At 34.4% G+C, this 27,856-nt stretch overlaps 1 protein-coding gene across 1 annotated transcript; it reads right to left on the reverse strand.

Annotated features, from left to right (window-relative positions):
• Positions 1 to 1,815: 1,815 nt before the first annotated feature.
• LOC133324720 (cuticlin-4) lies at positions 1,816 to 27,856 on the reverse strand. Its single transcript, XM_061533559.1, has 6 exons — positions 27,661 to 27,856; positions 27,514 to 27,580; positions 5,291 to 5,817; positions 5,070 to 5,229; positions 4,845 to 5,003; positions 1,816 to 2,070 (listed from the first exon to the last, which is right to left on the reverse strand). Exons 1-6 carry the CDS (start codon positions 27,810 to 27,812, stop codon positions 1,873 to 1,875), a joined length of 1,263 nt encoding a protein of 420 aa, XP_061389543.1. The 5' UTR covers positions 27,813 to 27,856; the 3' UTR covers positions 1,816 to 1,872.

A 27,856-nucleotide genomic window follows, 5' to 3' on the forward strand; every position in this document is an offset into this window, starting at 1 on the left:
GTTTAGTATAAATATATTCGTCCAGTTTTTAGGATAGCCTCCATATAACCGTACCTACGAAATTTAGGTATTTTTGGGATTTACACAAGAAGGAATGAAGAATATGAAGAAGAAGCAAAGGAACAAGATCAGAAAACGGAACTATAGGAACTACAGAAGTGGACCTTGCTTTTTTTACGAAATAATTCCAATGAAATTGGCTTTAATTGGGTATTTTGAATTAACTAATTTGGCATTTCAGGACATCTTCATGCCAAAAAGTATCAATATTGCTCGAGTTTTTAGGATGGCTCCCATATAACCGTGTTCCCAAATGTGGGTATTTGGCCATCATATAACTGATGGCCCCTTTTTGGGGATTATGGGCGCGGTTTTTAACTGAATATGCTGCAATATTTAAAGGTCCGGAACGATATAAAATATTCCCCGAATGTTATTGACCCGTGACCCATCGTAAATCCAACTAGGATAATCTAAAATTCGTTTTTTCACTCTTTTGAGATGTCTTTAATAAAACAACAAAATATTTATTATTTAGAAGAAATAAATTAGTTAAGAGTTTTTTTATTTCAAAAAAATCAAATACATACATACATAAAAGTTTTTTTAAATACGTACATATATATTTTTGTTCTATATAAATCGATAGTTATAGATTAAAAATTATGACAAGTTCTGTTTGTTGTTTTTGTTTCTTCTTCTTTTTAACTACACTCACATTGGCAAAAGTTTAACAGCCAAGGCGCACTGCCTAAAATCCCTCCAAGAAGATGATGGATGGCTATTTTTGCAAACTTTTGCCAAAGGATTGTAGAGAAAATAAAAATTAAAATTAATAAAAAAAAATACATTTATAAGAGTGTTTTTTAAGTGTGTGTGAGTGTAAGTGTGTATTTATTTACGTTAGGATTGTTGTTTTTTCTTTTTCTTCTTCTTTGATTATACAATTAAAATACACAGTTTACAAATTATAGTTTTTAAAAAAAAAAGTTTATCACCTGAGGGCGTTAGCTAAGTATAAAATTAAATACATACATAGGGCTACAAAGCTAACCTAAAAAAACAGTTAATAGGTTTCATTTTTTTGCAGTTTTAAATTAGCAAATTGAAAGGAGACTTAGTTAAGACCCACATACCATAGCTAGTTGTTAGTTAGAATTTTTTTTTTAGTTGTCATATTTTTTTCTTTAAATTAAGTGTTAAAATTGAACAGAGATTTTGTGTGGTGTGCATATCACACCGCCAAGGCATCTCTGCGATATTAGAGGGTTTTTTATTATTATTAATTAAATTAGTTTTTTTGTTTTAATTCTTATAGAGAGTTACTAGTGTAAAAAACCCTGTAATATCTTTTAGTTAAGTGCTGAGTTTGTGTTTTTTTCTAAACAAAAAATATCAAGGACTTGTTTTTTTAAATAATTATTTTTTTATAGACTTGTTTTTAAATTATATATAAGTATATCGTCTATAGTAGTCTAAACTTAAAAATTATTTTAATTAATTTGTTTTTTGTTTAAATCAAAATTATTTTTCTTTTTTTTATGGAAGGCAGCTAAAATTGTCTTTGTGACTTATCAACTAACGTACTAAGCGAACAAAAAATATATATTGACTTTCTTTTGAGGAAATAAAATATTTCGATTTTTGTTTTTTAATTTTAGCATTACTTAAGAAATTGTTTTTTTTAAACACTTTTAGTGTTCCTTTAAGGGAGAAAATTTGGAATCTTTAGATTTTGTTTTGTGGTTATGTTTTGTTTTGGAGCCTAAAATACAATAAAACATATATCCTTATTTGTAGTGTTGTTGTTGTGGTTTTTTTTTTGTTTTCTTGTTCTATTACTAAATTTGGAAGGAGACGAAATGTGGCTGCTTAACTGCTATGCGAGAAGGCTGTGTTTGTATAGGGACCACTGTAAATGCTACTGCCCGAATTCGATACAGTCTTGGTGCTGCGTCGGGCCATTATACACAGAACGGCGGCTACAACGGCCAACATCAGAATTAGGCCAGCTATAGCTATGGCAATGGCAAAGGTACGTTGGGAGACACACAAAGCATCTTCCAGTGTCTGAAAATTAAAAGTAAAAACATATATATTAATAAAAATGTTTTTATAAAATATAATATTTATAAGAAAAGTGGAAAAAGCCTATAGAGTACGAAGACTTATTAAAAATACTTCATGAAGTCTCTCTGAGATCGTAGACTTTTTAAAAAATTTTTTTTTTAATCTCACAGAGAGTGCAGAATTATTTGAGGATAAAAGATACCAAGCAATGTCTTTGATTGGCTTTAACATGGCGAAGTGCAGGCTTATCTTGGTCCCTCTTTCATCTCAATTGTGGACACTGACCTACCCGCGGTGTCACCTGGGATAGCTATTTTCATCACCTGTTGAATAGTAAAATGTGCCACGAGATCACCCATAAAAAAGGGTTGAGGCGTCGGGTTAGTTGACCACACTCAGAAAACCCCTCCTACGATGAAAAAGCAAAGAAAAAGAAAACCAACATCCCCTAAAGTTGACGATCTGCAAACGATCTGCGAATCTGCACTTGGAATGTGCGCAGTTTTCACTTTGGCGGATGTACTCAAGAAGTACAAAGCTGATATTATTGCCTTACTGGAAATGCTATGGAAAGGGTCTGGCGTGAGTAAATCAGACGATTGCTCACTGTATTATAGCTGCCATGAAACGAGACATGAATTTGGCTGCGGATTTATGGATAACAGGAGAATAAAAAACCTTAACAGGAGAATAAAAGATTCACTCCAGTAGATGAGCGAATTGCTATAATGCGTAAAAAAGCGACGTTCTTCTACATAAGTCTTATTTGTGCCCATATTCTGACCGAAGACAAAGATGAGCAGACCAAAGACATATTTTATGAGCGCCTAGAAACAGGATATGATCGCTGCCCTGGCCATGACATTAAAATTCTGTTAGGAAATTTTAATGCAAAAATCGGAAGGGAAAATATCTTTGGCCCCACCGTCGGAAAATGCTGCCTTCATGAAGAAACACCCAACAACGGTATGAGGTTGATTGACTTTCCGGCAGCAAAAAACATGGTAGTTAGCAGCAACAGATTCAAGCATCTCGATATACACAAGGCCACTTGGTTCCCGTAGACGGATCGGTAACCTGATCAAGCAACGAGAAATCAAATTGATCATGTTGTGATGGACGGAAGGCATTCATCCAGTGTATTAGACGTCCGATCGATCCGAGGAGCGAATATCGATTCGGACCACTACCCTGTAGCAGTCAAGGTTCGCACTCGTCTTAATGTTGCAGCAAAGGTGCGATCTAACACAACACGGAAACTCGATATCGAAAAGCCCTACTGCGCTCAACTTATCCCATCCGTTCAGAGGTGTTTAAAGCCATGTCTACGTTCGGCATTCCTGCAAAATTAATACGGCTATACAGGATAACTATAAGTGGCACAAGGTCAGCAGTTAAAGTCAGAAATGACATATCGGAGCCCTTCAATACCGAACGAGTATTCAGACAAGTCGCGTGATCTTTTTAACATCCTGCTAGAAAAGGTCATACGAGACGCAAAGATGAACAGAAATGGCTCTCTGTACACTAAACAACACATGTTACTCGCCTACGCCGATGACACTGATATAATGGGTCGAACATTGCGAGCGGTAACAGCCACCTTTGAACAAATTGAGAAGGAGTCCGCCAAAGTGGGTCTGGCAGTAAACGGCGAGAAGACTAAGCTGATGGTGTCAACGCGCAAGACTTCCAGTAGACTGGGGCCAACTGTGGAACTTGAGAACTACAGCTTCGAGGTACTTAACGATTTCATATACCTTGGTACCGCCATAAATGAAACGAATGACATCAGTTTTGAAATTCGCAGAAGGATTGTGATGGCCAACAGATGCTACTATGATCTAAGTAAGCAGTTTAGAAAGAAGGCCACCTCCCTCCAGACCAAACTCACACTTTACATGACGCTGATACTACCCGTGCTGTTATATGGATCTGAAGCATGAGTACTTGCGCATGCAGATGAGGCAGCTGTTGGGGTGTTTGCAAGAAAAATTCTCCGAAAGATCTACGGGCCGATCTGCGTCGACGATGAATGAACCACGAGCTTTACAATTTATACGCGGACATCGACATAGTCAGTCGTGTTGAGCTGCTGCGACTACGATGGCTAGGCCATGTTGGGCGAATGAATGAGAATGCCCCAGCATATAAAAGCGAGCCTCTACGTCTACGGGAACCATCAGCACGTAGAAGGCCACGAATCACATGGAAAGACCAAGTAGAAAGACCAACATCTTGGAACGTGGTGGAGATGCGCACGCTTGAAAATGTTGTTTAAGCTCGGCTTATGGAACAACCGTTCTGTAACAAGCCAGCTAAAGAGCATAGAATTCTCAAAACAATTTTTTTTGAAGTCTCTTAGAGAGCGGAACATTTTTTGAACTATTTTTAAAAGTCTTCGATTTTTAAGTCTTCCTGATAGTATAGATTTCAAAAAATAGTTTTTCTAAGTATTTCGGATAGCGCAGGTTAAAAAAATTGTTAAAGCCTCTCAGAGAGCGCAGAGAGATCGAAGATTTTTTTAAAAAAATATTTTTTGGTGTCTCTCAGAGAGCGTAGATTTTTTAAAAACCTTTTTTTGAAGTCTCTCAGAGATCGTCGATTATTAAAAAATATTATTTGAAGTCTCGCAGAGAGCGTAGATTTTTTTTTAAATACAAATTGTAGTTTGGATTTTTTAAAAATACAGTTACATAGAGTTCGTATATTTTTTATTGTTTCACTCCCTCTCTCTCTCTCTCTCTGTATTTCTTATTTTTTTGTATACTTACTCTTTCTTTTGATACAGAATCATCATCACCCTCTGTTATATCCACATTTTCATTAACATAGAGGCCAGAAAAGACTTCAATGGTAGCTGGGGAACCTTCTTCGTCTTTGTTATCGTTAGTGGCTTGTCGTTTGGGTCGTTTGCCTCCACAAAGAGGAGCCTAAACAAAAAACAAAATTAAGCAATTTAGGAATCTCTCCTATAATACAAATCAATTCCTGCTTACCATTTGACATTCGGGATCAACCAAGGGACACAATTTAACATTACATTGATAGTACACGGAGGTGGTGTATGGGAATTTATGAGCCGGGAAGGTGACATTGGCTGCCAAACGATCCGAGGTATAATTAAACTGGCCCATAATTTCATTGTCCATGGGGCAACTAAAAAAGGAAAATTATACATTTTTTTTATATTTTCATAAAAGGAAAACGCATTACTTACCCATCCTCTCCCACCAAACGTTGCTCACCCCAACCCAAACCATCGCGTACAATACAATCGGTCACATGCAATCCGTATGTATCCTGTTTATCAATGTTGACGACCAATGTCAGGGGATCTCCAATTTTCACATCATTAGCGATATGATGTTCGGCATTATAGATTTTCATATGACAACCAGGCATGGGTATTTCATTTTCCATGTCGTTATCATCGCCGGCGGCAGCATCATCTTGCATGTATACATCATCTTCATCGAAATTATCACCATTTGCCCGATATTTATCCAAAGATCTACCATAACCACGACGATCACTATTGCCATCGGCTTCGGCACTTTTCAACGCCTGGGGCTTTTGGGCATATTTACTACCGACCACCTTGTGATGATGGGGTTTTTTACTGCTCATTGCGGCATCGCGTGATTTATATGAACAGCGTACATGATAACCACGACCAGCATCGGTTATCAATTTCAAATGCGGTTGCAAAACAATTGTATTGAAAAATTCAATACCGCCATCGTCCTGAAATTATACGAAAGAGATTATTGAGAATTATGTTTAATTTTTTTTTGAAATTTCGTAATTTTTTTTTTAAATTTCAATTCCCAACTTATTGTACAGCCCCTCTAGAGAATTCTCCCGTATCTTTAAATTCTAATAAGAATCTTTTGTTGTATTTTTTTTTAATTTCAAACTAAAAGCGAAAGATGTCTAAAAGATAAATGCCAAAGATCATTAGCACAACTTTAAAGCAAATCACTTTATGTCCATAACCCCCAACCACTGAACTGCTCCAACCTATTCCAATAAGAATACATCAAACCCCAGCCTTTGGGCTATAATTTTCTTCTAAATTTACAAAACTTCCTGGAAGAAGAAGAACTACAACATTACATAAAAGAATACTGCTTGCTGCCTAAGGGCTTAGGAAGTAACTTGACTTCAAAGAAAGAACAGCACATCAAATCTTTATACGCCCAAAATAAACGGGGAGTTGGTCATCAGCATCTAGCCAAAACACGCTAGATGAATAGCTAGTTTGGCTGCTTGCTTGCTTTGCGTTTTTTTCATTTTGTTGTTCTTGTTATTATATTCTTTAGCCATCATTATAATTTTATGGTTAACTAAGTGTGACGAGAAGATGATGAATATGTTGATTAACACTAATTCATCAAAAAAAAAAAAAAAAAAAATCATGCTTTGTTTGGTTCTTAGAAGTTTTTGAACTTTTTGTTTTGTTGTATCTGAGTTTTAGAACATTTCCTGTTGATATTTTTGCCCAAAATTTTCATATCTCGTCGTCGCCTTTGTCATTAAGATTTCCGGGGAATATAACGAATTGGGGTTTGGTATTTTTGGAAAGAAATGGCAAATGAGATAATTTTAATGAATAAAAATAGAACAAAAGATTTAAGCAACAAACTTTAATGATGGGACCCAACAGAAAATATATAGAACTAATTAATGCGACTTATAAAAAGAAAGGCTAATAAAGTGAAGAAAATTTGAAATTAGTAATACTCGAAAATTACTGAAATCTGTGGGATTTTAAAAGAACTTCACAAAGAACGTTTTTGTGGGTCTTGTATTCTGGCATAAGTTTTCAAAAAAAAAAAAAAATTGAAATTAAATTATAGATAGAAGTTAGCATTTTCAAAAGGCACCCAGAGGAATGCCAATAGACTTCGCAACATTATCTGTAAATAGTGTGGATGTTCTATTCATATTTGCTTAAGTTTCTAGAGATTGTGGATTTTTTTATTCATATTTCTTTAAGTGGATTGGATTAAATGAATTGAATAAAAAAAAAAAAAAAAACATCATGTGTGTGTCCGTCCATCCATTATCCATATTTTGTAAACACAATACAGGCCACATTTATGGACCAATCTTCTCGAAATTTTGCATATAGGATGGGTTCTGGCCAATGAAGACCCTTATTGTTTTTGGTAAAGATCGGTTAATATTTAGAGGGTGAAATGGATCAAATACATAATTTTTGTCGGTTTTCTGGTCGCTCAAGATGCCGCAATTATGGCCCAAAACAACGAATTTTTACATGAAGAAGGGGATCGGGCCAAAGAATAAGCATGCCTGTTTTGATAAAGATCTGTCAATATTTATGGCGTATATATTTATTCTATGGCGTATATATTTACTCCTCAATGAGATAGACCAGAGAATTTGACATAATATCCAAGAGGAGTGGTTGACCTTTAAATTGATACTAATTATATTGTCGTATGTACTCGGATGTGGGAGTTACACATAAATATTTACAGGTGCTTACGTACTCAGATATTAGTTAGCAACCCATTACCACACTAGAGGGTCACAATTATAAGCCGAATGTAACAACACAATTATAAGCCGAACGTTACAACACAACACACCGTGAAGAGAATCTGGACAAGTAATTGGAAGGGCTGTACTGAATATTAATAATATCCGGAAAATATGTCAGTGTAAAGAAGAGGTGCTATTGATTGATTGCCCAGGCTCGGAATAAAAATTCGCAGAATGTTTGAGTTCCGTGGTAGTTGTGTAGGGTATCGTATGGTCGGCCCCGTCCGACTATACTGCTCCGCTCACTGGTTTTATATTTTTGATTCAATTTATATAGAGTTTTTTTATACACTTCACCACACTGTGGTACAGGGTATTATGTTTTTGTGCATATGTTTGTAGCAGGCAAAAGGAAACGAGATGGACCCATAGTTCCTTTTGAGAATATGCATAGAATCACTATCTGAGTCGATTTATGCATCTTCGTCCATCCGTCTGTTGGTGTTAAATTGTAAACAAAGTACAGGTCGCATTTATAATCCGAATTGAATGAAATTTGGCACAAGTCACTTATTTGGCCTAATAACGAACCCTATTGAAATTGGAAAAAATCGGTTCAGATTTAGATATAGCTCCGATATATATTTTCGTCCGAATGGTGTACCAAAGCCCCTATATATCTATCGATTTGCACGAAATTTGGCATAAAGTACTGAATTGAACCTAGAATGATGTTCGCCCTAGTTTTGTGAAAATGGGTTCAGATTTAGATATAGCTCCCATATATATTTTCGTCCGATTTAAGGTAAATGGTGCACAAAAGTCCCTATATATCTTGCGATTTGCACGAAATTTGGCATAACGTGCTGAATTGAGCCTAGAATGATGTTTGCCAAGTTTCGTGAAAATTGGTTCAGATTTAAATATGGCTCCCATATATATTTACGTCCGATTTAAGGTAAAGGGTGCACCAAAGTATTTATATATTTTTAGATTTGCACGAAATTTGGCATAGCGTACTGAATTGAGCGTGGAATGATTTGTGCCAAGTTTCAGGAAAATCGGTCCAGATTTAGATCTATCTCCCATATATAGTTTCGTTCAAATTTTTGTAAATGATGCACCAAAGTCCCTATATATCTTTCGATTTGCACGAAATTTGGCATAACGTATTGAATTGAGCCTGGAGTGATGTGTGCCAAATTTCGTGAAACTGGGTTCAGACTTAGATACAGCTCCCATATATATTTTCGTCCGATATAAGGTAAATGGTACACCAAAGTCCCTATATATCTTGCGATTTGCTCGAAATTTGGCATAGCGTAATAAATTGAGCCTGGAGTGATGTATGCCAAGTTTCGCGAAAATCTGTTCAGAATTTCGATTTGCACGAAAATTTGGCACATCGTACTGAATTGAGCCTGGAGTGATGAGTGCCAAGTTTCGTGAAAATCGGTTCAGATTTAGATATAGCTCCCATATATATTTTCGTCCGATTTTATGTAAATAGTACACCAAAGTCCCTATATATCTTTCGATTTACCGAAATTTGGCATAGCGTACTGAATCAAGTCTGGAATGATGTGTGCATAGTTTCGTGGAAATCGTTTCAGAACTATGTATTTATATGTTCGTCCGATTTAATGTTAATAGTCCACCAAAGTTCTTATATTGCATAGCGTACTGAATTTAGTCTAGAATGATGTGTGAAAATCGGTTGAGATTTAGATATAGATTATATATATCAATTGATTTTAAGTAACTGACGCACCAAAGACCCAATAGTTGGCTGATAGGAACAAAACGTACTGAAATTAATACAATCTAACTTGTGACAAGTTTCGTTGAAATTGGTTCATATTTGGATATAGCATTCATATATATTTTCGTCCGATTTTAAGTAAATGGTGCCTTAAACTCCTCATGTTTGTCAAACTGACTTAAAATTTTGCACAATTTGAGCATAGAATAACGTAGATGTGTTTTGTGGAGTTACAGACACAGCCCAACGGATGTCCGATTGATATTTGTTTGAAATCGATTTACATACTTTTGTCACATTGCAACAAACGAATGACATGTATATGTATTGATCTAAGTCGGTTCACATTTAGATAAGGATCACATGTTTTAGTTCATCCAATTTCATGATAATGGTCCAGCGTCTGTTTCTTTCGTCATTTGAATTTTGCCTTGTAAGGGCAGTGATCATTTGAAAGTAATTTTTTAAGTGTGTTATTTATACTCTTTCGAGTCGTGCTTAATGATCTAAGTTTTGCAATATGGATGTATATATATATATATATATATATATATTTTTTTTTTTAATTATTGTAAATAAAATTTTTAAATTCCGTGAAAGCGTAGATTTTTAAAAATATTTTATTTACAGAATATTTTACAGTTTTTGGATTGTATTAAAAGTATTTTTATTTTTTATTTCTTTGTCTCAAAATTTCCAGATAACGTAAATTGTTTCGCCATCAAAAAGCATTTTGCTTTTCAATGAAAAGACAATATATTCTTCGTGATTGGTATAATATTAAAGTGCAAATAAACTACTTTAACGTTAAACACGACCCTTGTAGTTATTGTTCCTGAATCAGATTTATGCCACAAGGTACCGCAACCTTCCGTTTGGCGATGGCGCTATTGTTCTTTAACTAGAACAAAATAATATACGGAACTATACATATGTTGTCAACTCCCACGTAATATATGTATGTGAAAAATATTAATATAAACTTTAAATTAACTTCCATTCCTTAATTCATTTGTTCTTTATTACATTGTGTATGTGTCTTAAGTCTTTTGTATTACCTACGACCACTTTTGACTACTCACAACACAATAACTGTAGCTTGAGGGCTTTTAATATGACTTTGGCGCTTTCATTACAAAATGGAACTGCATCACATATGTTCACTTGATTTGTGTGTATATGTATGAATGTATATATGCATGTATAAGTTCGTGTGCAAGTACAACCCATTGCCATTTATGGAAAATTGAAAAGAAAAAAGAAAAAAAAAACTATTGTTTATCTTGGGGCGAAAAGAATAAACTTTATTTTAGAACAATAACACCACAAAAGTGCATGCATGCATACACATATACATACAAAAGTATATGGGCAAACTAACGGTATATGTAGGAAGTTAAAGTCATATTGTAGCGTCGTTTATTCTTATTTTCTTCATTTATTTTTCCATCTTTCGCCCATTTGCATATTATACGAACATTAATCATAACTATAGAATAACGCTGAGAGTATAGAACAACAATGACAATGGCCAACGTTATGACGACTATGACGGCGACCAAGAATTATGAACGGATTTTGTTTTTGTACCGTTTTTTGATTTCAACATGAACTAAATTTATAAGCATTGGGGAAATGCGATTTACATTGTTGCATCTTTGCAAATGCTGTATTTGTGTGGTATATGGTCATTGTATGAAGGGAAGGTTATTACAAATGATATGTAAAGTGGCATACTTATATGAAAGCTAGAAACGACTTTTATTTTTTATATTTTTTTTTCAAGAAAGCTTTAACAATTTTAAAATGTATTAAAAATTATTTTAAATTTTATTTAAATCGTTTGTAGACTTTAAAAATGTATATAAATATTATTGTTTTAATAAATTACGCTCTATTACAGATTCCTCATTTTTTTAAATATATTCTTAATTGGATACTCTAAAATAACTTAAAACCAGTAAGGAGTGTAGTAAAGTCGGACTGGGCTGACTACATTATACCCTTCACCACTTTGGGTATGTTCTACATATGTATCCTAACAGACGTCGCTTCGAAGGAGCATTGATATGAAATTTAACGAACTCAAATATGTGATCTTTATCTATAAATGAACCGACTAGCATCAATCCATACACATCCCATTCTGCAACCTATGATAAATTCAATTTCATTCGGGCAGATTTAAAGTCGATTGCGTACAATGGGACAAATTTATGTAAAACGATGTATAGCAAACATGATACACGCTGTTCAAAATTTGGTGCATCTGCACCAATTTCAACCAAACGCAATAACATCGTCTAGTTTCAATTTGATACGTTGTGCAAAATTCCGTGTCATTCGGACAAACATTAGAAGTTTGGTGCACCATTTACCTAAAATCGGACGAATATGGGATCTATATCTAAATCTAAACCGATTTCAACGAAACTTGCCAGAGATTAATTTATATTAACTTCAGGACATTAAAAAAAATTATGTGACAATCGGACAAATTTTAGTGCACAATTTACATAAAATCGGAAGAAATAATATATGGGAGATATATTTAAATTTGAACAGGTTTTCACGAAACTTAGCACACATCATTCCAGTCTTAATTCAGTACGCTATGCAAGACTTCGTGCTAATCGAATGAAATATAGGGACATTGGTACACTATATAAAATCGGACGAAAATATATGTGGAAGCTATATATAAATCGGAAACAATTTTTAGGAAGCTTAGCACACATCATTATAGACTCAATTCATTACGATATGCCAAATTTTTTGCAAATCGAAAGAAATTTAGGGGCTTTGGTGATTCATTTACATAAAATCGGATAAGCATATATAAATATGAACCGATTTTCAAGAAATTTTACACACATTATTCTAGAGTCAATCCAGCACGTAGTGCCAAATTTCCTGCAAATCGATGGATATATATGGACTTTGGTACACCATTTACATTAAATCGTGCGAAAATATATATGGGAGCTATATCTAAATCTGAACCGATTTTTCCCAATTTCAATATGGTTCGTCCTTGGGCCAAATACAATTTAACATGGACAGACGGACAGACAGACGGACATGTATAAATCGACTTAGAAAGTGATTCTATACATATTCTCAAAATGAACCATGTGTCTATCTCGTCTCCTTTTGCCCGTTACAAGCATATGCACAAAGACATAATACCCTGTACGACAGTGTGATGAAGGATATAATTATCATGTGAATTTTCAGATCGGAGTCTTGAAGAATTATTATCTTTCTAATTGTCGATTTTTATTAAAAACTTTTTAAATAGTTATACCATACACAACTATGTTGTCAGGGTATTATAGCTTTGTGCAGCCCCAAAAGTTTGTAACGCCGCGAAATATCGTCATATCTCGACTAGCTGAGTCGATCAAGAAATGTGTGTCCGTCCGTCTGTCCATTATAATTTGTAAACACGATACAGGCCACAGTTATGGACCAATCTTCACGAAATTTTGCGTGTAGGATGGGTTCTGGCCAATGAAGACCCCTATTGTTTTTGGCAAAGATCGGTTAATATTTAGGAGATGAAATGGACCAAATACTAAATTTTTGTCGGTTTTTCTGGTCGTTCCACAGGCCGCAATAATGGCCCGAACATCGTGAAATTTTGCATGGAGAATGTGGTCGGGGCAATGAATAAGCATGCCTGTTTTGATAAAGATCGGTCAATATTTAGCGGGTCAAATGGACCCTGACTTTTGTGTGAAAATGACAAAATTTGTATTCTATAGCGTATATATTTACCCCTGAAGGACATAGACCCGAAAAGTTGATACTATATCCAAGAGGAGTGGTTGACCTTTAAATTAAGACCAATTATATTGTTGCATGTGCTCTGATGTGGGAGTTACACCTAAATATTTACAGGTATCTCCGTATTTGTATGTTATTTAGTAACCCATTATCACTCTAGAGAGCCGAACATAGCGCTGAACGCTTTCAATGTTTCATGAGGTTCCAGTTATGGTCAAGGACAACGCCTATAATTTTCGGTGATGATCAGATAATAATTTTGGAATGTAGTGGACCGAAAACTTAATTTTTTGTGTTATTTTCGAGTCGATCTACAACAACACAACCCACGGTGAAGGGAATCTGGACAATAACTGTACTGAATACTCGTAATATTCGGAAAATATGTCAGTATGAGGAAGAGGCGCTGTTTACCTCTAATCGGGCAAGAGTGTGCAAATATCACGAAATATTGCCCAGGCTCGGAATACACATCCGTAGAAAATTTGAGTTCAGTGGTAGTTGTGTAGGGTATCGTATGGTCGGCCCCGTCCGACTATACTGCTCCGCTCACTGGTTTTATTTTATTTTTGCGTTTATTTATTTATCAATTTTAAATTAAATATTTGCCCATCATAGCCTTCTCAAATTTGCTAATTTATGTAAACGAAAAATAATCATGTGTAAAATATTCTTCGAATTTTGAGATAAAGACCACCCAGGTGTAACGATGAGCAAGCATGTCACAAACAAAATGATTGCTTGTCCACATTTGGACATGCTTTGTCTATATTGATTTAATGATTTTAAGATTTTATTTATTTTCATTTTATTTATTTTTTATAACCTCAAAAAAAAACCCCAACGTGATGACCAAGATGCTTGAAAGATGCGATGCCGACATTAACATCCTGTCCTTTGTTCTATCTGTCATTCTACATGTATTTATTGTCAATAACAACAACAAACATTCGATGTAGCTACTGCTGTTAATTGCTGTTTAACTTTTGATGTTCATACATGACACAAGTTGATGTTAAATGTCGGATGTGTCAGTGTGTGTGTGTGTGCGAGGCGGTGCTTTGTTTGTTTGCCCCATTCCCGTGAAGGTAAAATTAAAGTTATAAACATATTTATGATTATAAATGCTATTATTATCATCATCGTAACGTTGTGAATAGTTGGTGTGTATATAGTTGTTGCACTAGCAGTTTGTTATCTTCTAATATTGTAATGTGAAGATGAGCTCATCTTTAATGATGAGCTGTGCATAAGAGAATGTCTATAAAAGGGAATCATTTATTGTTTGACAATATCATGTATAGAATTGTTTAGTTGCTGTGTGTTTTTACTACAATAAATTATTATTATTTTGTTTAAAAAACGAAGGTCATGATGTCATGCCCTATGGTCATTATTATTTTTTCAATGGCTATTCAATATTTAGATAACGAATAATAATAATTATTTATTTATGCAATTGATGAACATGCAATTATTTTGTGTTCATGAATTTTCATGGTTGGGTGTAAACATTTGCAAAACGTTGTACACAATCAATGAATATTGAATATTGTGGCTAGGAATGAAATTTATGAAGATGTATATATTCTGTATATATTCTCAATTTTAAAATCAAAGGTTGTTATATTCTTTGGACATAACATATGTATATATAGAAGGTCAGGAATTATATATATATATATATATATATATATAAATTACGTGTATGTTCGTAATCGCTGAACTCAAAAATTACTGCACCGATTTGGACCAAATTGTATGTACGGGCTCTATGGGGCGTGAGGAGTGTTTCTGTGTAGTTTGAAGTTCATCCGACAGATGGCGCAATATTTATTTTGCACCGTAACTCAAGAACTACTGCACCGATTTTGATCAAACTTTATGTATATGCTCTATGGGGCGTTCGTCGGACACATGGCGCGCTATATATCTCCTTTGTGTTCTGCCCGATTCGAGATTGGGTGCTTGAAACTAAAGTGGGAATATTTTTGAGAAAGTAAATTTTGAGAAAAATGCGCGAAAATCTTGAAAAATATATTATGAAGGAACAGCTGAACCGATTTGCCTACCATCATGTGGTATATATACTATACCGATACTTTACAGAGAAGTTCCCTACATGAAATTAAAGGCAATTTATAGAGTACTAGCAGACCGGCAAACGTTGTTTTGCCCTATCAGAATTGCATCAATATAGGGTTTGTAAAAATTAACGATTTCATGGAAAATATATTTCAGAAACTATCTTAACATTAAATTTACCATTAAATTTATTAAATTTTCGCAATAAAAAACCAGTAAGGAAAGTTCAAAAGTCGGACGTGGCCGACTATATGATACCCTTCACCACTATGGGTATATACAAGAGGGTAATGGGTATATTTTTACAAAACTTAATACACATCATTCTAGACTTAATACATACAGATATGCGAGCTATATCTAAATCTGAACCGATTTCCACGAAACATAACACACATCATTCTAGACTTAATTCAGTACGATGTGCAAAATTCCGTGCAAATCAAATGATATATCAGAATTTTGGTGCACCATTTACATAAAATCGGACGAAAATATATGTGGAAGCTATATCTAAATCTGAAGCGATTTTCACGAAAATTAGCACACATTGTTCTACACTCAATTAAGTGCCCTGTGCCAAATTTCATCCAAATCGAAGGATATATAGGGACTTTGGTGCACCATTTACATAAAATCGGAAGAAAATGTATATGGGAGCCATATCTAATCTGAACCGATTTTCACGAAATTTAACACACATCGTTCTAGACATAATTCAGTACGCTGTGCCAAAATTCGTGTAAATCGAAGTAGATACAGGGTCTTTGGTGCACTATTTACCTTAAATAACAGACTGACGGACATGCCTAGATCGTTTTAGAATTTTACTCTGATCATGAATATATATACTTTATAGGGTCGGAAATGAATACATCGACGGAATGACAAAATTAATATACCCTCCAAATTATCGTGGAGGGTATAAAAAGTATAGAAGTAGGGAACCTAAACAGGACATTAAAAATGCTAAGTGCTTTTAGGATGGAAACAAAAGCTGGCATAGGCTCATTACATTTTGAGGTCTTATTTTTTAAGCAGAAGAAAAAAAAAATTTTCCTTAAAAAAATAGCAAGATATTTTTAAAGAGGGCTCCAATTTGATATAGAGCACTTGGATAAAATGGCAAGAACTTTTCTTATAGAAAACTAGGAAAACTTCTGAGGTTATATCAGAAGATATTCTTATTCAACATCTGGATAGCTTTGGATTAAAGAGCTTAAATTTTTAAAGGGAAGATTATAATAGTTCTGCCATTTATAGTCGATTCATTATAGAGCCTTGAGTAGATATCTTTCTTATGAAGGAACTAGAGAGAAGAGTAAAATATTTTAATATACAAAATAAGGAAATGTTCTTAACAAAAAGAACGAGGTGCTCTTAGGCGATCTTCTTATCAAAGACCTAGAGGATATCAACTTAAGTCAGTTGAAGTCATCATATAGAAGAGATGTGGATTTTTTATAGGATATCTCTTATTAATACCTTTTCCTACCTTATTAAATACTGAAATACATTTTCTTTTGAGAGATTCAAATATGTACCTTGCCTGCGCAATTACAAACAAAAAAATGTTGGATAAGATAAAATTATAGGGTTCCAAATCTTGCAGTAAGTTGAGGTACCTCGTTGGGAAAAAATAAAGAGAAATTATTTACAATTCTAGAGAATACAATAATTTTCGAGTAGACTCCTCTAAAGGCTAGGCTTGATCACATAACATTCTGAAAAGGTTAGGACATGTTAAAGAATCACAATATTATTACGGAAACTAAACGATGTTAAAACATTGACATTGTTAATATTACATGTAGCTTACGAATAATTCCAATTATTTCTTGTAATAGAGCTTTCGCACACATTTGCAACTGTGTTTTATTTTGAGTGGCTTCCAACGATGTTTGTCAAACTAGTTCAGCTTCTTTTCCTCCAACTTCATTACATTTACAACGTCCCCCCACTAATTGAATTATAATTGCCAACATTGCTTTTAATTATTGCCTAATTGAGTTATTTCAATATCGGTCGAGACTAAAAAAAGAAGCCAAACAAATTCAAATAACTAGTTTTTGAGGCTCATTAACATTTAATGAATGCTTCCACAAAGTGGAGAATGATGACTTTTTTTAAAACATAATTTGATTTTCAAAATTTGCCAAATGCTTGGCTAATTTCATTTCCAAAGTCTGCCATGCTTCCAAAAATTTGTCATCAATTTGTTTTAAGTTACCATAGCCATCCATGCCGTGATGTTTAAAATGTAAAACACAGAAATTAAATGTTAGTGGAATTGTTGTTTTTTTTTTTGCAATACAAAACAATTATTGCAAAGCTCAATACCTCCATCTATTACTTATCGATGCCAAATTGTCACACAGCCTTAGGAATTTGTTGGATTTCAAGATTGAACATTTCATTATCTATCCATTAATGGGAACAATTGCTCACACACACACACACACACATAGTGGTGACATATATTTTCTGTTGTGCGTGATTTTCGCATTGACAAACCAATTTGAAATAGATAAAATGTTGTAATTGAGTATTTTGTTGTTGTTGTTTGTTTTTTCTTTGAAAGGTATTTGTGTTAGCAGTTATTTTGTTGCCATTTAAGGTCTAATCACAAATTCCAAGGTAGATGGATTAAGTAAAAAAAAATTTTAAATGAAGTAATTAGAGATTTTCAAATAATCATGACCTAATTTTGAAATTGGAGCAAAAAAAAAACACGTATACTTAAATAAATAAATTAGAACTCTACTAGGTTATCAATTTATCTTTTTATAGAACACTTCTAGGTCCTCCTTAGGAAGAAACTGAAAAGTCTTTTTCATAGTAGGGCTAAAGTTCTTTTCATAGAAAAACTTGAGGATTTCTTCTTAGAAGTGCTTGAGGACTCCTCCGCAGAAAAGCTAGAGGTTATCAAAATATCTTTTTATAGAAGACGTTTAGGTCCTCCTTAGAGAAAAGCTGAAAAGTCTTTTCCATAGTAGAGCTAAAGTTCTTCTCATAGAAAAGCTTGAAGTCTTCTTTATAGCAGAGCATAAGGTCTTCTTCATAGAAGAGCTAAAAATGTCTTCTTCATAGAAGAGCTGAAAGGTCTTCTTCATAGAAGAGCTGAAAGGTCTTCTTCATAGAAGAGCTGGAAGGTCTTCTTCATAGAAGAGCTGAAATGTCTTCTTCATAGAAGAGCTGAAATGTCTTCTTCATAGAAGAGCTGAAAGGTCTTCTTCATAGAAGAGCTGAAAAGGTCTTCTTCATAGAAGAGCTGGAAGGTCTTCTTCATAGAAGAGCTGGAAGGTCTTCTTCATAGAAGAGCTGGAAGGTCTTCTTCATAGAAGAGCTGGAAGGTCTTCTTCATAGAAGAGCTGGAAGGTCTTCTTCATAGAAGAGCTGGAAGGTCTTCTTCATAGAAGAGCTGGAAGGTCTTCTTCATAGAAAAGATGGAAGTTCTTCTTCATAGAAGAGCTGAAATGTCTTCTTCATAGAAGAGCTGAAATGTCTTCTTCATAGAAGAGCTGAAAGGTCTTCTTCATAGAAGAGCTGAAAGGTCTTCTTCATAGAAGAGCTGAAAGGTCTTCTTCATAGAAGAGCTGAAAGGTCTTCTTCATAGAAGAGCTGAAAGGTCTTCTTCATAGAAGAGCTGAAAGGTCTTCTTCATAGAAGAGCTGAAAGGTCTTCTTCATAGAAGAGCTGAAAGGTCTTCTTCATAGAAGAGCTGAAAGGTCTTCTTCATAGAAGAGCTGAAAGGTCTTCTTCATAGAAGAGCTGAAAGGTCTTCTTCATAGAAGAGCTGAAAGGTCTTCTTCATAGAAGAGCTGAAAGGTCTTCTTCATAGAAGAGCTGAAAGGTCTTCTTCATAGAAGAGCTGAAAGGTCTTCTTCATAGAAGAGCTGAAAGGTCTTCTTCATAGAAGAGCTGAAAGGTCTTCTTCATAGAAGAGCTGAAAGGTCTTCTTCATAGAAGAGCTGAAAGGTCTTCTTCATAGAATAGCTGAAAGGTCTTCTTCATAGAAGAGCTGAAAGGTCTTCTTCATAGAAGAGCTGAAATGTCTTCTTCATAGAAGAGCTGAAATGTCTTCTTCATAGAAGAGCTGAAAGGTCTTCTTCATAGAAGAGTTGAAAGGTCTTCTTCATAGAAGAGCTGAAAGGTCTTCTTCATAGAAGAGCTGAAAGGTCTTCTTCATAGAAGAGCTGAAAGGTCTTCTTCATAGAAGAGCTGAAAGGTCTTCTTCATAGAAGAGCTGAAAGGTCTTCTTCATAGAAGAGCTGAAAGGTCTTCTTCATAGAAGAGCTGAAAGGTCTTCTTCATAGAAGAGCTGAAAGGTCTTCTTCATAGAAGAGCTGAAAGGTCTTCTTCATAGAAGAGCTGAAAGGTCTTCTTCATAGAAGAGCTGAAATGTCTTCTTCATAGAAGAGCTGAAATGTCTTCTTCATAGAAGAGCTGAAAGGTCTTCTTCATAGAAGAGCTGAAAGGTCTTCTTCATAGAAGAGCTGAAAGGTCTTCTTCATAGAAGAGCTGAAAGGTCTTCTTCATAGAAGAGCTGAAAGGTCTTCTTCATAGAAGAGCTGAAAGGTCTTCTTCATAGAAGAGCTGAAAGGTCTTCTTCATAGAAGAGCTGAAAGGTCTTCTTCATAGAAGAGCTGAAAGGTCTTCTTCATAGAAGAGCTGAAAGGTCTTCTTCATAGAAGAGCTGAAAGGTCTTCTTCATAGAAGAGCTGAAAGGTCTTCTTCATAGAAGAGCTGGAAGGTCTTCTTCATAGAAGAGCTGAAAGGTCTTCTTCATAGAAGAGCTGGAAGGTCTTCTTCATAGAAGAGCTGGAAGGTCTTCTTCATAGAAGAGCTGGAAAGTCTACTTCATAGAAGAGCTGAAAGGTCCTCTTCATAGAAGAGCTGAAAGGTCCTCTTCATAGAAGAGCTGAAAGGTCTTCTTCATAGAAGAGCTGAAAGGTCTTCTTCATAGAAGAGCTGGAAGGTCTTCTTCATAGAAAAGATGGAAGTTCTTCTTCATAGAAGAGCTGGAAGGTTTTCTTCATAGAAGAGCTGGAAGGTCTTCTTCATAGAAGAGCTTGAAGGTCTTCATCATAGAAGAGCTGGAAGGTCTTCTTCATAGAAGAGCTGGAAGGTCTTCTTCATAGAAGAGCTGGAAGGTCTTCTTCACAGAAAAGCTGGAAGGTGTTCTTCATAGAAGAGCTGGAAGGTCTTCTTCATTGAAGAGCTGGAAGGTCTTCTTCATTGAAGAGCTGGAAGGTCTTCTTCATAGAAGAGCTGAAAGCCTTATTCTTCATAGAAGACTGAGGAACATATGGATTCTTAGGAGCACACCACTATTCATTTGCTTGAAGTCTCCTAAGAAATTCGAAAAAATGAACTAGAGCGCTCAAATCAATATGCACCATGGGAATAGAAACTCTCACACATGGACTTAAACGAGAGCCTTTTGATTATCTTCATATAGAAGACCAATATAATTTGTTATAGAAAACGCAATGGGTTTTCATATAGAAGTCCATTAGAAGATATCCTAAAGTTATTCTTCAAGAAGGATTACTTCGATATCTCTTTGTTAAAATATACACTTCGTCATCTACAAAAAACTTCTTGGACATCTCCATTTGCAGGAAATAAAATAATTAATTAATTTCCCCCCTACATAAAATACAACTCAATTCGAATCCATTCACTTTTAGTCTATTCAAAAGACTTAAGACACAAACTTTATTGGAAACATGCACACAACATCTTCAGCTACCAATACCACTACCATAACAACAACTCTACACTCTCTTTGCAACAAAATTAACACAATTATAATTGATGTTATCATATCGTGACTTTTTTGTTGTTGTTGTATTTGCAAATCTCCAATTCAACAACGAAGTTCATGGTTTGTCATGAAACGAATGAACGAACACAAACACACACACACAGTCACACAAATATATACAATATTTACTTTAATTAGATTTTAATTACCAAAAACATCTATGAATACAAAATGGCAAAAGCTTTTGGCAGATGAACTTATATGCTGGTGATGAAGATGGTGTTGTTGATGCTATTGCTGCTGACAATGCCACAATGTTGGGGGAAAATCTTGACATTACAGGTGAATTGTGTGGTGTTAAAAGCCAACAACAACTACGACGACAATAAAAATTAATTATACTTTTTGTGGATATGGCAAAAAAACGAGCTTGTGAAAAAATTTTGTTTGTCAGAATCTTTTTTGTTTGTTTTGTTTTTACAATGTCACAGCTGTAAACAAAGTTCAAAGTCAAAGTTAAGGTGAACGAAGCAAGGCTTGAATAATATAAAGAACCTTTTTTTAGGGTGATTTATAAACAATGACAACAATAACTGAATTACATAATTTTTATGTGAAAAAAAAAAAATTACAAAGCATTATGCCTACACCTTAGGAAATAAAGGTGGTGAGGCATTTACATCTATGGGAACCTTAAATTCTTGAACTTTGGGGAGTATTCTCCGTAGACTTGAGAAGAAATAAATAATGGGGTGTTCCTTTTGATATTTAAAAATATATTTTTGACATAAAGTTTAAGTTTACCTTCCGTATTAAACATATTGCATATTTTTTATTATTATAACAAATTATAAAAAAATTATATATTTTTTTAATTTTAATAATTTTTTAACTATGCTATTTAAAATGTTACTTCTCTTAATGTTCATTGCACCTGTTATAGAAACAAGTTCACATATTTTTTTAATGAACTCATTCAGTTTAAGTTTAAACTGCTTGACCGTGAAAATGCCCAAAATGGTTAGCACAACGTAAACATGTAAGCCATGTGGAGGCTAAAAGGTGTTTGCCTTTTTATGACAAAAATAAAAAGAACAACAACAAAAAATAAACAAAAGTAATAAAAATAAACAAACACCCACATTAACAAGTCATAAACACTTGAGTGAGTTCATCTTGATATTGATATTCTATGGAAAAGCAGAAAAACAAAAAAAAAAAAAAACTACGAAGAGTTCCACAAAGTCCAAGTTCGGATTTTTATTTTACAGAAAAAGGTCAAAAGTATGTATTTTACCATGTAACCTTTAGAGGCTATTTTTTATAACCTAAAGTGATAATGAAGTGAAATATTGTGTTTGGTATTTCATTGGCTAGAATTTCAATATTTGTAAGCGGTTTCATTTGTTTTGTGTCAACAATAATGCCCCCACAAAACTTTGTTTCTTAAATCTTTTGTTTGACATAGACTTTGAGAGTGGTTAGGTTATGATAGATTTTTCTCACGTAGATACATTACAAATAAAAACTAAATAATAAATCCTTGACATTTCGGGTTTTAAGGAGTAGATTTTTTGATTTTGAAGGTTAAGATATTTAGATATCTTATATGAAGGCCAAGCTGATATTTTAGAAGAAGACATTTTGGGTTCCAGAGAAAAGGAGTGGAGGAGAATATGCATAGAATCACTTTCTGAGTCGATTTATACATGTCCGTCCTTCCGTCTGTCCGTCTGTAGATGTTAAATTGTAAACAAAGTACAGGTCGCTGTTATAATCCGATTTGGCTGAAATTTGGCACAAGTCACTTATTTGGCCCAAGGACGAACCCTATTGAAATTGGGAAAAATCGGTTCAGATTTATATATAGCTCCTATATATATTTTCGTCCGATTTTATGTAAATGGTGCACCAAAGTCCCTATATATCCTTCGATTTGCACTAATTTTGGCACAGAGTACTGAATTAGGAGCAGAATGATGTGTGCCAAGTTTCGAGAAAATCGGTTCAGATTTAGATATAGCTCCCATATATAGTTTCGTCCGATTTAAGGTAAATGGTGTACAAAAAGTCCCTACATATCATGCATGAAATTTGGCATAGAGTACTGAATTAGGTGCAGAATGATGTGTGCCAAGTTTCGGGAAAATCGGTTCAGATTTAGATATAGCTCCCATATATAGTTTCGTCCGATTTAAGGTAAATGGTGCACCAAAGTCCCTATATAACTTTCGATTTGCACGAAATTCCACATCCAGAATGATGTGTGGCAAGTTTCGAGAAAATTGGGTCAGATTTAGATATAGCTTCCATATATAGTTTCGTCCGATTTAAGGTAAATGGTGCACCGAAGTACCTATATATCATTCGATTTGCACGAAATTTGGCACAGAGTACTAAATTAGTCCAGAATGATGTGTGCTAAGTTTCGAGAAAATCGGGTCAGATTTATATATAGCTCCATATATATGGTTCTGTCCGATTTAAGGTAAATGGTGCACCAAAGTCCCTATATATATCTCGATTTGCACGAAATTTGGCACTGCGTAGATCTGCGTAGGTCTAGAATGATATGTGTTAAGTTTCCTGAAATCGGTTCAGATTTAGATATAGCTTCTATATCTGGCCAAATGAAAAATTTAGTATCGGCAGCAGAATGACATGTTTATGTATTTAATTTCACTTAACCTGTCCTTTAAAAATGCGACGTCTGTTAGGATTTATCTGTTGAATATAACCAAAGTGGTGAAGGTTTAGATTAGATTAGATTTAGATATCTTATAAGAAGGCCATGCTGCATTTTTGGTTTCAGAGAAAAGGCGTGCATGTTTTTAATTTATTTTTTTTTTCAAGGCGTGAAGCTCTTCTATGAAGAAGACCTCACTCAAGCTCTTCTATGAAGAAGACCTCAAGCTCTTCTATGAAGAAGACCTCAAGCTCTTCTATGAAGAAGACCTCAAGCTCTTCTATGAAGAAGACCTCAAGCTCTTCTATGAAGAAGACCTCAAGCTCTTCTATGAAGAAGACCTCAAGCTCTTCTATGAAGAAGACCTCAAGCTCTTCTATGAAGAAGACCTCAAGCTCTTCTATGAAGAAGACCTCAAGCTCTTCTATGAAGAAGACCTCAAGCTCTTCTATGAAGAAGACCTCAAGCTCTTCTATGAAGAAGACCTCAAGCTCTTCTATGAAGAAGACCTCAAGCTCTTCTATGAAGAAGACCTCAAGCTCTTCTATGAAGAAGACCTCAAGCTCTTCTATGAAGAAGACCTCAAGCTCTTCTATGAAGAAGACCTCAAGCTCTTCTATGAAGAAGACCTCAAGCTCTTCTATGAAGAAGACCTCAAGCTCTTCTATGAAGAAGACCTCAAGCTCTTCTATGAAGAAGACCTCAAGCTCTTCTATGAAGAAGACCTCAAGCTCTTCTATGAAGAAGACCTCAAGCTCTTCTATGAAGAAGACCTCAAGCTCTTCTATGAAAGACCTCAAGCTCTTCTATGAAGAAGACCTCAAGCTCTTCTATGAAGAAGACCTCAAGCTCTTCTATGAAGAAGACCTCAAGCTCTTCTATGAAGAAGACCTCAAGCTCTTCTATGAAGAAGACCTCAAGCTCTTCTATGAAGAAGACCTCAAGCTCTTCTATGAAGAAGACCTCAAGCTCTTCTACGAAGAAGACCTAAAGCTCTTCTATGAAGAAGACCTTAAGCTCTTCTATGAAGAAGACCTTAAGCTCTTCTATGAAGAAGACCTCAAGCTCTTCTATGAAGAAGACCTTCAGCTCTTCTATGAAGAAGACCTCAAGCTCTTCTGTAAAAAAGACCTCAAGCTCTTCTACAAAGAAGACCTCAAACTCTTCTGTAAAGAAGAAGATCTCAAGTTTTTTTATGAAGAAGAAGACCTCAAGTCATTTTATGAAGAAGAAGACTTTCAGCTCTTCTATGAAGAAGACCTCAAACTCTTCTATGAAGATGACTTTTCTAAATTAATTTATAGTTGTTTGTTTTTTTTTTCATTACATTTAGAAGTTCCTCTTTCATGTCTTAAATCAAATTATTTTGTTTAACATTTTTAATTTATATTTTTTATGTACTTTCATTTTCTCCCTGTTTTTTTTTTTTGGAAGAAATTGAAATATCTCCCTGGCATACCATTCCTCAATAAATATTTCATTGGAATTGTGATTAAAAACGTTTATAACTTCACTTTCTATTTTCGAAAATTCCCCAAAATAAATTTTTAATTTAGTTGCTGTTTTTTATGATCTTCCTCTTGGTTTATGACAAAGCCTCTTTTTTTCTATAAAAAATTCTCAATTAACATTTAAAATACTTTCCAAATAAACAAAATGTTCACTTTTAATTTCAATTTGATAAAAATCAGACATGAAACAAGAAGTGTTTAATTAATGCCATAGCTGTTTGTGCAGAGTTTAATCAAAGCTTTGCAGTTCAATCAGGTTTGTGGCTTAAGTCTTTTGTTGGGAACACAGTTAACGAATAGAGAGAATGAGAATAAGAACTTAAATCATCTGCGTGTGTGTGTGTGCGGTTTTTATGAGTATAGAAGAAACTAATTTTTTATTCATTTCGCACTGTTTCTAAGATTTGAAATTTCATTTTTGCCATCTCTTCTTCTTTGCTGCTAATGGCAAATAGTCACGTTTTTTTCTGTTTGAGTGCTGAAGCTTATCATAATGTGATTGCTTATGTATGTTTACCTCATTTTACAATAGATTTAACCCAAAAACAATAATTGGTAAGCAGGAAATTTCTCATATAAGCAATAATAACAAACAAAAGAACAACAAGTCCTAAATCTGTTTTTTGCATATTTATGTGGTTGTTTTATTAAGGCCGCTATGAATGTTTGTAGTTGTGTTTTTTTGTTCTTTGTGTGCAAAGAAGATTTGGCTAAAATTTTAATATTCATTAATTCATTCTTATTAGTGAAATCAGACACGTAGTAAAAGCTAACATGCAAGCATAAAATATTAAAAAAAAACATTCTGCAGACCTCTTTCCAAAAATAAAATGCCGGAGATTGATGATGACGTTTGGTTGGCTTCTCTTTCAAAAGGGTTTTGATTTGGCGAAAGTTACACGAAAAACACAATTGTGGCCACAAACCAGTTTTTGTTATGCCTGTACTTTGATATCAAATTCCGCCAATGCCCAGTCTCTCAATCACTTGTGTCATTTTGGTAGTTCTCTGTCTACTGTGATTGGAATCTAATGAACTGCTAGAGGCATAACTCGCTTTTAAATATGCCATTAATTGCTACTTGTATGGGGATTTTTGCAGATTGCTTTGGCATTTCGATTGACGTGTCTTGTTATCGGATATGTAATTATATTAGAATTTAGATAATTTTGAAATTAAAATTGGTTTATTTTTTGGATTTTCAAAATTTTTTGGTAGAAGAGAAGGAAAACTTTCTCATAGAAGAACTTTAGATCTTCTTTATAGAAGAGCTCTAGGTCATCTTCATAGAAGAGCTTTAGGTCTTCTTCATAGAAGAGCTTTAGGTCTTCTTCATAGAAGAGCTTTAGGTCTTCTTCATAGAAGAGCTTTAGGTCTTCTTCATAGAAGAGCTTTAGGTCTTCTTCATAGAAGAGCTTTAGGTCTTCTTCATAGAAGAGCTTTAGGTCTTCTTTTTGTAGAAGAGCTTTAGGTCTTCTTTATAGATGAGCTTAAGGTCTTCATTATAGAAGAGCTTTAGGTCTTCTTTATAGAAGAGCTTTAGGTTTTCTTTATAGAAGAGCTTTAGGTCTTCTTTATAGAAGAGCTTTAGGTCTTCTTTATAGAAGAGCTTTAGGTCTTCTTTATAGAAGAGCTTTAGGTCTTCTTTATAGAAGAGCTTTAGGTCTTCTTTATAGAAGAGCTTTAGGTCTTCTTTATAGAAGAGCTTTAGGTCTTCTTTATAGAAGAGCTTTAGGTCTTCTTTATAGAAGAGCTTTAGGTCTTCTTTATAGAAGAGCTTTAGGTCTTCTTTATAGAAGAGCTTTAGGTCTTCTTTATAGAAGAGCTTTAGGTCTTCTTTATAGAAGAGCCTAAGTATTTCTTATAGAAGAGCTTTAGGTCTTTTTATAGCCGAGCTTCTTCACAGAAGAGCTTTAGTTCTTCTTCATAGCGGAGCTTGAGGTCTTCTTCATAGATGATCTTTGGGTCTTCTTCATAGAAGAGCTTTGGGTGTTATTCATAGAAGAGCTTTATTTTCATGGATGAGCTTTAGGTCTTCTTCATAGAAGAGCTTTAGGTCTTCTTCATGGAAGAGCTTTAGGTTTTATCCATAGAAGAGTTTTATGGATTTTCAATAAAAGAGCTTTAGGTCTTCTTCATAGAAGAGCTTTAGGGCTTCTTCATAGAAGAGCTTTAGGTCTTCTTTATAGAATAGTTTTAGGTCTTTTACCTATATGACCTAAAGAAAAGCCACAGTTCTTATTGGAGATCAATCGTTGTTCTTATAGAAGACCTATTTTTTATAATTCCTCTATCCAATATTAATTAAATATTTTATTATCAGACTTACCGTCTCTTGAGGCATGGTGTTACAACTGCGCAATGGCAATTTGTAACGTAATGTTCCCTCGTGGTCTCTGTAAAATAAAAAATAAATAAAATCAAACATCACATTAAATTGTCTTTCGAAAGAAAAAAAAAACACTTTTTCACTCACCTATATTCCGTTAAGCATGTGGAATTTTTCGATAAACCCTTTGGATAAACCATACCACTGAATAGACCAGTCTCATGATTAACGGGTGCATCTTTGATGGTAATCAACATAGAACCCGATAAACATTTGATTTTTACCGTTGGTTCGATCATGGGTTTCTGTGATGTTGTTGGTTCTTCATCGTCCAGATAGTCAT

Source organism: Musca vetustissima, unplaced genomic scaffold, assembly GCF_032173495.1.
Source record: "Musca vetustissima isolate MV318-11 ecotype Yass unplaced genomic scaffold, APGP_CSIRO_Mvet_v1 utg20051, whole genome shotgun sequence".
In the NCBI taxonomy this organism is placed as follows: Eukaryota; Metazoa; Arthropoda; class Insecta; order Diptera; family Muscidae; genus Musca; species Musca vetustissima.